At 39.6% G+C, this 14,723-nt stretch overlaps 1 protein-coding gene across 1 annotated transcript in view; it reads right to left on the bottom strand.

Moving 5' to 3' along the window:
* Window positions 1-14,723, bottom strand: part of PDE4DIP (phosphodiesterase 4D interacting protein) — a 98,203-nt gene that overhangs the window by 25,114 nt on the left and 58,366 nt on the right. Inside the window, exons 22-23 of the mRNA XM_063298583.1 lie at window positions 3,025-3,113; window positions 1,326-1,543 (exon numbers count right to left, since the gene is read on the bottom strand). Of these exons, the coding sequence (XP_063154653.1) occupies window positions 1,326-1,543; window positions 3,025-3,113 (307 nt within the window). The remainder of the gene's footprint in view (window positions 1-1,325; window positions 1,544-3,024; window positions 3,114-14,723) is intronic.

Raw genomic sequence — 14,723 nt, 5'->3', positions numbered from 1 at the left:
AAGGTTCTGCACTTAGGCAGAAAAAAAATCAGATGTACAGACTCAAGATAGGTGGTACCTGGCTTAGCAATAGTACTTGTGAGAAAGATCTGGAGGTCTTGGTACACTACAGATTAAGGATGAGCCAGCAATATGCTGCAACTGCCAAAAAAGCCAGTGCAGTTTTGGGCTACATCAATAGAGGTATAATGTCAAGATCACTGGAAGTGATAGTACCACTCTATGCTGCACTGGTCAGACCACATTTGGAATACTGTGTCCAGTTCTGGTTGCCCTAGTACAAAAAGGATGCTTGAGGAACTAGAAAGAGTACAGAGAAGAGCAACAAAGATGGTAAAGGGTTGGAGGCTAAATCCTATGAAGAGCTCTTAAAGGAACTGGGTATGTTTAGCTTAAAGAAGAGAAGGCTAAAAGGAGACATGGTAGGAGTCCCATACTTGAAGATATGTCACAGGGAAGAAGGTGTGGCTTTATTCCCCAGAGCACTCAGGATAAGACAAGACTCAATGGGTGGAAGCTTTACAGTGAGGGATCCAAACTTGAACTAAGGAGGAATTTCCTGACTGTGATAGCTATTGAACAGTGGAACAGCCTGCCTCCTGAAGTTGTGTGTGCTCCATCACTGGAGGTTTTCAAGAAAATATTGGACAGCCATTTGTCCAGAATGGTATGAGGATTCCTGCACTGGGCACTTAGAAGACCTCCAAGGTCCCTTCCAACCCTATGATTCTATGATTCTTTTTGGATGAGAGGAAGGCATTTTGAACATATTATGCCTATTTTAATCAAATTGCTCTGCCTCCTCTTTGGTTCATGGGCTCAGTTCATTGACAGAACCTGAGCATCTTGTGGGTTGTCTTTTTTCATATTTCCTTTTTACCCTACTTCAGATCTCCAGTGTAACAGCTTGGCTCCTTAAGAAAACATTATATTAAAATGCATTATATTTTTTATAAGAATGATTTCAAATATTTATTGTGTCATTGATTGCATTCACAGTCTCAAATTTCCATTCAAGTAACTGGTGCAGTTTTTGCATCAAACAAAGTGATTGTGATGATTGAGGACTTTCCTTTTTCCCTGCCCAGAACTTTTGTTTTCTGTCAGTTGTGCTTTTACTGTGGCTTGTTCATGTGAAGGATATTCACCACCAGGAAAAATTTTATAGTTAGAAAGAATTAAGAAATCTTGAATCAATGTCCCTGTGAGAAGAAAAGAGCCACTGGCTGGCTTAATCTAGATCCTCGTAGGAGGACCTGGCACAAGTGTTTAATGCAGACACCCCCTCCCCCAACAGACTATTTTCTGAGGTCAGCCTGGCTTACCTTAGCTGAGATATGGAAGAGAACCCCGCTTCTTCAATCTGCTCCTTGAGCTCCTGCAGCTCCTCTTCCAGTTTCTTTTTCTCTTCCAAAACTTGCTCAACCATAGATTTTGGAGAATGAAGCATCACCTGCTGGTCGCTTTCGCTCTTCAAAGTCGGTAGAGCAGGATAACTGGAATGGCCCATCAGATTGTCATCAATCTGATTTCTCTTAACGTTCTAGAATGTGCAATTATAATAAACAGGTTATTCCTAATGACAGAGTCTCAGTCTTTTGAAAATGAGTGGCTAAATCAGTCATAGGGAACTTTTGGGCCTCCAAGTTGTTGTTAAACTACAGCTACTGGCCTGTCTGCCTGATGTTGCTGGAAATTGTATATCAGAAACATCTGGGGGTGCCACAGGCTCCCTGTCTTAGTGTTAAATAAATATAAATGCACAGTTCTAGCAAGAAGAATGTTAAATCTGGGCCTTTTAACACAACAACAACAAACTCTACATAATTTAATAGTGAGGAGAAGTATTAACTAACATTGAAAGAAATAGCAAGGCCTAGAACAGGAATTCGGTCTTTTGTAATCAACAGTATTTGCCTAGAAACAAGCTGCAGTCAGTCAAAGTACTTTATTTCAGTTATTGACTAGCCTTATATAACATAAAACATAGAAATAAAATAAAAGATAAAATAAAATAAAACAAAATGGAGTAAAAGATAAGCTAAACACAGCTAACACAGGTGAAACTTTCTTAGTTCAGATAAATCAATTTGAAGACCTACTAGCATTAAGACTAAGACTATGTAGAGACCATAATAAATATAGCAAGAAACAGATAAACAGGAGGGTTAGTAGTTATTGCTACTACTAAATACTAAAGCAAGGTTAATCAAGTCAGACTGTTCCAAGCGAGGTCCTGTCAAACCTTGCGGACTATTAAATGAAACTTGGTGACTTGATAAGAGACTGCATTGCTCTGAACAGCTAGACAATAATTTGAGATAAAAAAGAGTCAATATGGCCTTGATATTGAGTGAATGCAGGTGTAGCAGATCTCAGCAGGATTAACAACAAAGAAGTATGTGGACTGTGGTTTTAGTGGCTCTGGACTTACAGTGACAAAGGCATTCATTATATGGGATTTTCTAGGATCTGCCTTCCAGACTGTAGTTTGCAGGGCAAGCTATAGTTAATGTTGGTATGCTTTGCAATCCCAGTTGGGCAAATCTCTCTTATCTGCATCAGATATGAAAATATTCAGGCTGAGAATTTAAATGAAATTGAATGAATGGATAATCCTCTGTGAAGGGCTCGGCATACCTGGGGTTGTTTTAGAATCCAACAAAACATGATCGGCACATACCAGCTACATTTCGCCCTAGATATCCTTAATTTTGGAGTAGCCATATTGCAATCTCACACCTCTTGGGGAGGCCCTAAATTTTTCTTGGAGATTTGTCCCGCCCCTTCCCACCCCCCCACCGCAGTTCCCACTCTTGAAGGAAGCAGAATACAGGACACAGAAAAGTCTGCTCTACTTTCTCTCAAAGCATGACTCAGCAAAGAGGGCCTCCACACACCTTGCCAATTACATGGCTCCTAAGAAACATGACAGAGTCTTCACACACCACCTAGTGCAGAGTAAAGTCCTTGCCATCACAGCAGATACCTCGCTGAACAGCTTTGAATGCTGTGGGGATTTACCTGTAGGTGAGCGCCATGCTGTACTTCCTCTTCAATACTATCTGTAAACTCAGTGCTGGCATCTTCAGCATCCTCAGCTACAGTTAGATCTAGGCATGATGTGACAAAATGAGAATCATTGTTTTGAGTCTTGGGCAGTTTAATTTCTAAGCACCACCTATAATTCTGGTTCTGCAAATTTCATCCACTGAGATCTCCAGTACCATCATCAGCCAGCTTGGCTTTGGATTTTTACTAACAAAATACTACAGCTTTGTGGCTGAACCCAAGTTTAACCTGAAAAGAGCTGTACTTCTGAATCGTCTTGGCAATCATACAGAAATAGGTGGCCGTTGCCATCTTTGGCATTTTCCTTTTCTTTTTCTACTTCCCAGTCTAATCTACAGTCTACTCTTTCCTGGTAATCTCCCATCCAAGTACTTACTAATCAGTTCTAGATTTGTTTAATTTATTTGAGATCAGCAAAGAAAACTACATGGGCAGGGTTCTGTTTTCCAAAACCGAAGAAAATCTTTCAAGTCTCTAGGTGCTGAGGAATCAATATTTAACCTAATTTGACTTAATCTTATCGTTAATCTGATGACAACAGATTAACAATAAAATTAAAAAAGAAAAAAATCAAAAGCACAAAGGGCACAACCTGCATAAAGGAAGCAAGGAAATGATAAACAGGCTAAGTAGAAAAATAAGGAATGAGATTAATAGTAGTTCTACCTGAATGCTTTTCAGTTCAGAAGTTCAATCTTACAGTAGCAGCTGGTTTCAGCAACTGAGTCCACTTATTTCCAGCTCTGTACCAGTTTATTGCTGACTGTAGTTCAGACCATGAACTTCTTCTTGCACAATTTAGGATCAGACTAAAGAGATTAGGGAAGACCCACAGATCAGCTAGATATGAGCTCATGAATATTCCTCAGGAATATGCAGTGGAGGTGAAGAATAGATTTAAGGGACTGGACTTAGTAGATAGGGTCCCGGAAGAACTCTGGACAGAAGTTGGCAGCATTGTTCAGGAGGCGGCAACAAAATACATCCCAAAGAAAGAGAAAACCAAGAAGGCAAAATGGCTGTCTGCTGAGACACTAGAAGTAGCCCAAGAAAGAAGGAAAGCAAAAGGCAACAGCGATAGGGGGAGATATGCCCAATTAAATGCAAAATTCCAGAGGTTAGCCAGAAGAGATAAGGAATTATTTTTAAACAAGCAATGTGCGGAAGTGGAAGAAGACAATAGAATAGGAAGGACAAGAGACCTCTTCCAGAAAATTAGAAACATTGGAGGTAAATTCCAGGCAAAAATGGGTATGATCAAAAACAAAGATGGCAAGGACCTAACAGAAGAAGAAGAGATCAAGAAAAGGTGGCAAGAATATACACAAGACCTGTATAGGAAGGATAACAATATCGGGGATAGCTTTGACGGTGTGGTCAGTGAGCTAGAGCCAGACATCCTGAAGAGTGAGGTTGAGTGGGCCTTAAGAAGCATTGCTAATAACAAGGCAGCAGGAGAAGACGGCATCCCAGCTGAACTGTTCAAAATCTTGCAAGATGATGCTGTCAAGGTAATGCATGCTATATGCCAGCAAATTTGGAAAACACAAGAATGGCCATCAGATTGGAAAAAATCAACTTATATCCCCATACCAAAAAAGAGAAACACTAAAGAATGTTCAAACTATCGAACAGTGGCACTCATTTCACATGCCAGTAAGGTAATGCTCAAGATCCTGCAAGGTAGACTTCAGCAGTTCATGGAGCGAGAATTGCCAGATGTACAGGCTGGGTTTAGAAAAGGCAGAGGAACTAGAGACCAAATTGCCAATATCTGCTGGATAATGGAAAAAGCCAGGGAGTTTCAGAAAAACATCTATTTCTGTTTTATTGACTATTCTAAAGCCTTTGACTGTGTGGACCATAACAAATTGTGGCACGTTCTTAGTGGTATGGGGATACCAAGTCATCTTGTATGCCTCCTGAAGAATCTGTATAACGACCAAGTAGCAACAGTAAGAACAGACCACGGAACAACGGACTGGTTTAAGATTGGGAAAGGAGTACGGCAGGGCTGTATACTCTCACCCTACCTATTCAACTTGTATGCAGAACACATCATGCGACAAGCTGGTCTTGAGGAATCCAAGGCTGGAGTTAAAATCTCTGGAAGAAATATTAACAATCTCAGATATGCAGATGATACCACTTTGATGGCTGAAAGTGAAGAGGAACTGAGGAGCCTTATGATGAAGGTGAAAGAAGAAAGTGCAAAAGCTGGCTTGCAGCTAAACCTCAAAAAAACCAAGATTATGGCAACCAGCTTGATTGATAACTGGCAAATAGAGGGAGAAAATGTAGAAGCAGTGAAAGACTTTGTATTCCTAGGTGCAAAGATTACTGCAGATGCTGACTGCAGTCAGGAAATCAGAAGACGCTTAATCCTTGGGAGAAGAGCAATGACAAATCTCGATAAAATAGTTAAGAGCAGAGACATCACACTGACAACAAAGGCCCGCATAGTTAAAGCAATGGTGTTCCCTGTAGTAACATATGGCTGCGAGAGCTGGACCATAAGGAAGGCTGAGCGAAGGAAGATAGATCCTTTGGAGCTGTGGTGTTGGAGGAAAATTCTGAGAGTGCCTTGGACTGCAAGAAGATCAAACCAGTCCATCCTCCAGGAAATAAAGCCAGACTGCTCACTTGAGGGAATGATGTTAAAGGCAAAACTGAAATACTTTGGCCACATAATGAGAAGACAGGACACCCTGGAGAAGATGCTGATGCTAGGGAGAGTGGAAGGCAAAAGGAAGAGGGGCCGACCAAGGGCAAGATGGATGGATGATATTCTAGAGGTGACGGACTCGTCCCTGGGGGAGCTGGGGATGTTGACGACCGACAGGAAGCTCTGGCGTGGGCTGGTCCATGAAGTCACGAAGAGTCGGAAGCGACTAAACGAATAAACAACAACAACCAGTTTATTGAAACTGAAACAAAGTGATTTTGGTTTTTCCTTTTCTAATACTGCTGTGTAAAGTTTGTGGAAGGGCTGTCTTCCCTTTGGCAGAATTTTTGCTTCACTCTCCCTCTGGCTCCTGGATTCAATGCAACCGTTACTTCCCCCTCCCGCCTGGGCTTGTGTGTTCTGATCCAGACACCTTCGGTAGGCATTGTTTAGAAGGGATCTCCTCCTTCCCATAGTCCAGCTACCACAGCACTGTGCAACCATGCTTACAGTTATTAGCAAAAGAAAAAGAAACCCTGATTGGAAAAATGCTGATATGCCATAATTTTGCCATTACTGCTCAGGAGAAACTTCCCCTAACATGAAGCTATTCTGTTATGTATTTTGCCTTCCTATGAGTCCCTCATGGTACATTGTCTATATGACGGACAACAGCCAGAGATGCCCAGACTTTCTTGGTTCACGATGCCCCTAGCGGTTCCAAAACTGTGCACTGTGGCATCCCAGGCATCGCAGCCACCTCTCTAACAGTTCCATTGATTAATATCCTGCAGTGCCCCTGTGAGTTCATTGTGGCACACAGTTTGGGCAACATGGCTCTAGACCAAATATAGAGTCAGATACCTCAGCCCCTCCCTCTCTTGGAGACAGAAAAGGGTTGACCATTTTAAAACAAAGGGCAGAACTCTGTTGAAATCTGAGAATGAAGGCTCAGAAAAGTTTGGGACTTCCAGGGTTTCCCACAGCCTCCAATTAAAGTTTGGAATCCCAGGAAAGAAGGAAGTCCAGGTAATTACACAGAGAAACCTTTGGTTTAGACAACTGCTATCTTTGTAGAAAAAGCTTGGAATTTGCACTATGTTTTTAATTTTTTTGTTTGCTGTGCTGTGATAAATCTCCCGTCTTTTATTTCTCTGTACAGCTTATGAATTCAGCCTTTATTTGTACTTCATTTTTCAGGCTGGCTTGAAATAGATATTTTTATTTAGAATTTGCTTGTGATTTGTAGTAATGTTTGGAACTTGCTGCCTCAATATCTTCTCATAGATCCTGGCACAGAGCTCTATTTGTAGCAGAAGAGCACCATCTTGGGTTCTTCCAGGGACATTTCATTTTTCTTTGAATTTTTCTTTTTTAACTAAGTTGCCAGTGTTGTATTTCTGGGAGGTGAGCAGCTATTCAATTAATTTTTTTCAATGCTGAATGTTTACATTTTAATATTTAAAGTAAACGTGGATTCTTACATTTTATCTTTCTTCTTTTTAATAAAATTTGCTTTTGTTTATCTCCTGCAAGCTTGGTTTATCTCCAAATAGAGTGGGGAGAAAGGCTGAATCCTCTAGACACATCTCTATGCTACATGGCCAGGAGGTTTTACTATTGACATTTTACTTTTTATTCCCCAATAAGGCAGCATAGATTGTGAGAGTCCTCTCTTGAACACTGAGATCAGGGGCTGGACACCACATGAGGTGCCCTCTGGAGGATAGGTGGTGGCAATGAGAACTACCAAATTGCTAACTCGAAGCTGGAAGCAAAATGAGCATGAAAAGACTAAGAGGATTTCTGAGAGGGGAGGCTTGAGATTTCTAGCCTTCTATCCTAGGGCTCAGCCATCCACAACACACAATTTTTTTTCTTTTGTGAGTCCCCTCAAACACATATGTCCTAAAAACATGGATGTGAGTTGGGGCACTAGCAATTTTCTTTTAAGCTTAAAGAATAGGATTGGATGTTTTTATTTTTTTCAGTTTCCTCTTGGTCAGTTGGATGGTGAGTGCTAATTACTTAATCTTGTTTTTTGTGAGTTCTCAACAGAAATTAAGGCAAGTCAACTTCAAATTCCTTTCCACTAGGGAATGGAAATTGTGTGGTGGCATAAGGCCCCTAAATGATTCAAGGAGTGTGTGTGTGTGTGTGTGTATTCACAAAATTAAAAAGTGTCCCCAATATTTTTATTTTATTTATTAATATATCAAATTTAGTTACTGCCCATCTCACTCAGAGAGCGACTGACATCATAGTAGACTAAAATCAGTAAGGAAGAGAGAGAGAGAATGAGAGAGAAACTTTCTGCATAAAGTACTGGCTACAACAGGGCATGTTTTATGTTCGGTCTGTTTGCATTCCTCATGCAGAGAAGACTAGAAGAGCCATACGTGGAAAGAGATACTGAATGCCAAATGAACATATGGGGTTTAGAAAAGGTAGGGAAAACAGGATTAGATAGCTAACATAAGTTGGATAATGCAAACAACAAGATAATTTGAGGTTTATCTCTGCTTACTGACCACAGGAAGGCCTTTGGTCTTTGATCATGCTCGAATGTGGAATATATTAAGAACCTACTGTAAGAACTGAGTTTGGAGAAACAGGGAGGTTCAGAGTAGGAAAGGCACTGAGAGTGACGCATTTATCCCCATTTCTCTAAGATATATGGTGAATGAACATGAGTGAATTATAGCAGGATTGGAAAAGCTGCCAACTAGATTCAAAACAAGAGGATGAAACATTTAACATTTTGAGAATTGCAGATGACACCATCAAAAATAAGGAACACTTAAAAGAGCTTATTATAAATGTATGGAAAGTGGAAAATCTGGCTGAATGTTAATAGATTAAGAAGACAAAAGTATTATCACCTAGCATGCTTAGAGAATTTAAGGATGGCAAAGAATTGAAAGAAGCAGTTTTGTTTTCCTAGGTTCAAGAACAGACAAAGATGGATAATGTTCTGGAGAAGAAAAGAGGAGGTTAACTTTAGAGAGGAAGGCAATGACCATTCAGACAAGATCATGAAGGATAAGGATATTTATATGACAAGAAGATCAGAATAGTTAAGACAATAGCCATGAATTCTGCAGGATATAAGCCCTTACTCTGATGATGATTATTAGAAAACAGAAAATCACAACAAGCATATAATGGACTACAAAAATACAAGGGGAAATAAAAGAAAGGGAAGACAATGGATACACTGGATGATGGGATCAGAGATTCTACTGGTACGTCCCTGGAAATGCTGTGAATTGTCACCAAGAGCAGGTCAAGATACCTTTGTCCATATTGTTGCCAAGAATTGGGCTTGATTTGATGGTATATAACCAAATGCAGCTGAAGATACAGATTTTTTATTTGCTATGAGTGCCCAGCTTGCTGGGAAAGGTGACAACTGGCAAACCACCCTGCTCTATAGTCTGCCAAGAAAATGTCGCAAAAGCAACATCCCCCCAAAGGGTAAGACATGACTTGGTGCTTGCACAGGGGACCTTTCACCTTTCACATCAGTCCTTTTACATTACAACTATAAGAGGAGGAAAATGATTACTTTGCTTGCATATTAAAATAAACTTAAGTGTGTGTGTGTATACAAATATATGGTACAAAATATGAACTATGGAAATAAATGAACAACGTCTCTTCGAAGTTCAATCTCTCTCTCATTTGAGTGGGGACCATCAAAGCATAACTTGTTCTATCAAAGAGACAGTTAGATTGAATGGATCACCAAGTTCATCAATTGAAACATCTAAAAAGAAAGCAAATAATCCCTCTCCCAGTACAAGAACAGTATTTTCAGGGTGAGATACTGATGTTGCTTGATCACACTAAATAATATTAGAACCTTCTGTAGTTCCACAAAACCCAGGCCTAATTCTTTATATAAAGACCTAATACAAAAGCTTTTACAATTAGACCCTTTACTGAGAGAACAGATGTTTTGTGAGATGAAATCTTTCTTTCCTTGTCAGTTTACATGAACGATGGAAATGGTTTAAAAAGAACCTCTCTGCATGTTTGAAAGGAGTTTCCATAATTGTGAGCACACAGTTCTTCACATCTGAGGTATAGATTGGCCTTTGTCCACAAAAGTCTGTAAAATTCCAGGTTACTCCCTCTACTGCAACCTGTTATATGTTCTTTCTGATGCAGCAGTGTATTAAGGCCTTCGGAAAGGATTAAAACCAAGTTAAGCTGTCTAAGCCTAGACACTAAGGTCTTCTCAGCAAACAGCTTTGAAGATTACCTCCATGTTGATTCAAATAATTCACAGAAAACTCGAAACAAAGAAATTAGTTAAAATACTGTAAAAGAGACTCATCTTACAGGATCATTGTGGGAGCACTTTTATACTTGTGGGTATCAGTAGTAAGATACTGATGTCTGCCTTGGGTTATCCTCAAGGCTTGCAAAGAGATTTACAGCTTTTCAAACTGTTTTACAATTTTATGGAATCTAAAAATACCCATTTGGGCTATTCCTTGCAGGCAGAAGTTTATTCTGGATTCTGTTGTTGAGATGAAGAAGTTCCTTTGAATGTTATTGTAAATATGCTCATCCTGGTGCGAAAGTACAGTATTTTTTTAGAATTCTGCATGTCTCACAGCCTAAGTCAAGCTACTTTTCAATATTTGGGACTCTTGTTTTTTGCCTTCCTAGAAATATGGTACCAGTTATTCTGTATGGTTGAAAAGGCAACAGTAGCCTCTTGAGGTTCCCTGGTTAAAGTTCAAGTATAGCCCAACAACTTGACAAGGCACCAGATGATGAACCAAATTCATCATAGACTTGAACAAACAGTTGCCTGGGGTGTATTTGTGTGTGTGTGTGTGTGTGTGTGTGTGTAACCAGAAACACTTGGTCTACCATGATCCTATAATGATCAAAATTCAGTATTACTATGAGAAAATCCTTAACCATTGCGATTATGACTTTCTCCTGGCTTTCTACAACAATGGGACCAAATCGGGATATAGTTATCACCCATATAAAACTAAGAAGTTTTCAGTAAAAACCCTACAGCCAACTGACAAGTTATTGAGTTGGTATTAGTATCAGAAATATATTTGCTCATAAGAAAATTTTAAGTACTTCCTGAGGCTCAACTTGATTGTAATGAGTAATTGATCTATGAAGGCTAAAGTATTTCTTTTTTGAATTGCTGCTAATAGTTCAGTGGGTCTCCATGTACTTCATGGAGTAGATCCTCTCATTGGAGAGCCAAAATAATTCCAGCTAGATCTGAGATCTCTGGATTTTGGGGGTTCACAAGAAAGCTTCCTTGTCTTTGACTCAACAATGGCAGTCTCAAGTGAATTCCAAAAGTTTGGCTCACAACAGAAAAAGAGACCTTGGTAAAACTGAAAGCCTGAGTCCACATGTCAGTTGAATGAAACTGCTGTAGTAGAGAAAAGAATATGATGTGCATCATAATAGCCTCTTGAAGAACTTTAGAAAAAGAGATTCCTTGGTCCTGCAATCCACTGTTCACTGATAACTGGCAAGTTCTACAGTAAGGCATGCACGTTCAGAACTCTGGAAAAGAACTCTTGAGCTTAAAACATCATTTTTTTGTCTAGGAAAACCTTTCGTCCCATTCTATAGACCCATTCTCTAGAGCCTATTGTTTGGATCGGCAGTTCTCATGATGCTATTCCTTCCCACTTATAAACCCTGTGATCTTCATATCTTTTCTTTTCCAGAGTGATAGTCTTGGCTTCCTGTTGTTCTCTTTCTCAACCCACCCAGACACAAGGGCAGGAGTGCTAAAAACAGAGACTGATTTTGTGGGAGTCCCGGGATCCCTATATTCACAGCTAGGGATGAGGTTAGTCGGAAGGAGGACAAGAAATTCTTACAATTAAAATAATAAACATTGTTTGGGCATACTAAATTACTTGTGATTAGTTTCTGTAACAGTGGCATACCTTGGCTACTCACATTTTTTTCTGCATAACTGAAGCATTAGTCATTTGATACATAGAAATTTAGTTACACTTTTCTGAAATCTTGATTTTAAATGACTTTTCTAGAATACATATCCTCAAAATTTTCTACATGAATTACTTGAATTTGCTTATCTAGTTGAGCAGCCTGCAAATAAATAGTATATCTGCATGAAAATGTTATTAGATTTTTATCCCACATTTATATATATATACAGTATATGTATATATGTGTGTGTGTGTGCATACATACATACATACATATACGACTATATATATATATAGAGAGAGAGAGTCAACTCAAGCTGGCAAACTTACATAAAACTCCTATCTCCTATTTTCCTCATAACAACCCTGTAAGCTGGATTGGGCTGAGAGAGAGGGACTGGCCTAAAGTCACCCAGCCAGCTTTCATGCTCAAGGGAGGACTAGAGCTTACAGGCTCCTAGTTTCTAGGCCAGCACCTTAACCACTACACCAAACTGGTTCTCATATCCCATGTACCTGGAGTCTCACCTCTCATTATTAAATGTAGGAGAGCTTCCTTTCCTTTTATTCTACCAGTAAAAACTGCAATAAAATGCAAGGGTAGAGTGCTTTTGGATACTCTGTTCCATATCTTCTCCCATGTAATCAGTCAGCATGCTGTGACCATTTAGCATGTTTTATCTTCATGGGTCACTGAGGAGCCTTCCTCAAAAGTGTTCCTCTCCTTTTTTATATTTCTGCAAATCTTAGGAGCTGCACAAGCATACCTCTTTGTGCATCCACAGTGGCCCATAAGAGACAGCTTGTAGAGTGGGGGCAGCTGCAGGATAAAAGGGTCCCTCCCTTCCTGCAGGCTTTGAGGAGTTCACCAGCAGTCTGATGGGAGAGATCATGCTATCCTACTGGAGTCAGGTCAGTAAGAGTAATGGGGGTAGGGGGGAGATGCTTGTGGCACTAGGGTGAGCTAGGGATGACTCAGGGAGAGCAACACTTGAATTTTGGAAGATCTCAGTAAGAGCTGCTTGAAGAGATATTCAGTCTTTAGGGTCATGGTAGGAGGAGACCTGTATTAGTTTATGGAAGCCAAAGATCAGAAGGATATAGTTGCTACAGTTGATCTATTTGTAACTTATAATCTATTTTAAATGTAACCTGCATCTCATAACCACACCTTATCCTCCCCGTTACCTCATCCCAGTTTAAATCAGTCTAGCCACTCCATGCATCTGATGAAGTAAACTACATTTCACAAAAGCGTATGCCTTTTAACAACGTTTGTTAGTCTCAAAAGGTGTTCCTGGACTTCTTCTGATTTCAGTCTTTGGGCAAAGCATTGGAGTTTATCACTCCCTCTTTCAGAACAACACATTGCCCATTTTGGGGAAACTCTGAACTTGGTAGGATCCTGCTTCAGTACTGTAGTTCGGTAATATTTAATTACAAAACAAACAACATTAACTCAGTACAGTACACAGGATCGTGCATAATTCCAGGCATCAAAGCTACTTAGCAGGACTTCTAAAGAATATTTGATTAATTGGTTTTATTAATACTACACTAGGTTCCTGTGAACAGAGACTGTAGTACAACAGTCTGTAACACTGAAGGTCCACAGTAACCAAAGTGCAATATATGTGGATGAAATTGCTTGTATCCATGCCAAAATCACCATTTTGATGGAATCAAAGAGAAGAAAGGGGCAATGCAGCATACTGTATAGTCATGCTGTCAGACATACAAGTATTGTACTGTTCTGCCTCTACAATCTGAGTAGGTGGCAAAATTTCTACAAAAAGTAGACATCTAAAAATTGGTTATTGTTCAGGAATAATTTCAGACAATTATATCTACTAATGACCAATCCTTTTGCAAGTTGTACAATGGCTCATATTTATCAGACTGCCTACTGGCAGAAAGGTGGCTTAAAAGAACCTTGTCAAGGATGCTAGGAAGAGTGTACCAGCTCCTGGGGCATGCAAAAACCTCACCATTATTGTCCTGGGACTGTTGCCCATAGTGAGATCATCACTACCAAAAGTGTAATAAACTCCTCTCTACAAGTTGCCTTTCAAATTCCTGGTGTTAGCAATCACCCAGTATTTCAAAACCAACTTGTATTTTCAGATCTCAGCCTTACAGAAAGGGAGAAAAACTGATTTGGCAGGCCTTTTGAAGAACCAGCTTGTGTGCCCATACCAGGTAGGTTGCTATTATGCCCAAGGACTTGCTGCCACAGCAGAGAAAGGTCTATATAATAGAAAAGTAGGACTGCCTACTTCCAGAAACCGAAATGTCAGTTTTACCATCTTGGAGTAAAGGTGCTGAAGTATAGGAAGGCACATTCTGACTGAATGTTAAAAAAAAATTCCCAACAGTAAGAATAGTTCAAAAGTGGAACTTTTTACCCCCAAAGTGGTGGGTTTCCCTTTAGAGGATGGATTCAAGTGGATGCTGGACAACCAATTATTTGGAATGCTTTATTTTAGATTCCTGGAAAGAACTGGAAGTAGGATTTGTTAGCCAGGGCTGCTAGCTAATTCAGCCTGGCTATAAATAAATACAATTGAATTAACAGCTTTGATTAATCTGTGAAAAGTCTATGGAAGATTGCAGTTTAAACTAAAAAGAAATATAAATTTCATTTGGACATGCTGGAGATGGTCATCTGTTGGGGATGCTATAGTAGTGGATTCCTGCCCTGGGCAGGTTGGGCTTTAAAATCCTTAAAATGTCAGATCTTTAAAATCCCTTCCAACTTTTACATTCTATAATTCTATGAAGATATTTGCATAATATTGTTAAAACTCATATCTTCCTTATTTACAACCTAATGTCACTATATAGTCCCTGAAAAAGTTTTACGGTAAAACTAGAACACATTGGTGGTGGTGGGGAAGTAATTTTCCTGCAGACCCAGAAAGTAGAAATGTACTTTTTTATACAATCAAAACAATTCTTTAAAACAGACCAGAGTTTTGCTGTTCCAAAGGTTCTAGTTAAAAATTGGCTATGCTCTTTTTATCTTTTTATTT

The sequence above is a fragment of the Candoia aspera genome, chromosome 3 (assembly GCF_035149785.1).
Source record: "Candoia aspera isolate rCanAsp1 chromosome 3, rCanAsp1.hap2, whole genome shotgun sequence".
Classification (NCBI taxonomy): Eukaryota; Metazoa; Chordata; class Lepidosauria; order Squamata; family Boidae; genus Candoia; species Candoia aspera.
This window is presented reverse-complemented; position numbering and strand designations above follow the sequence as displayed.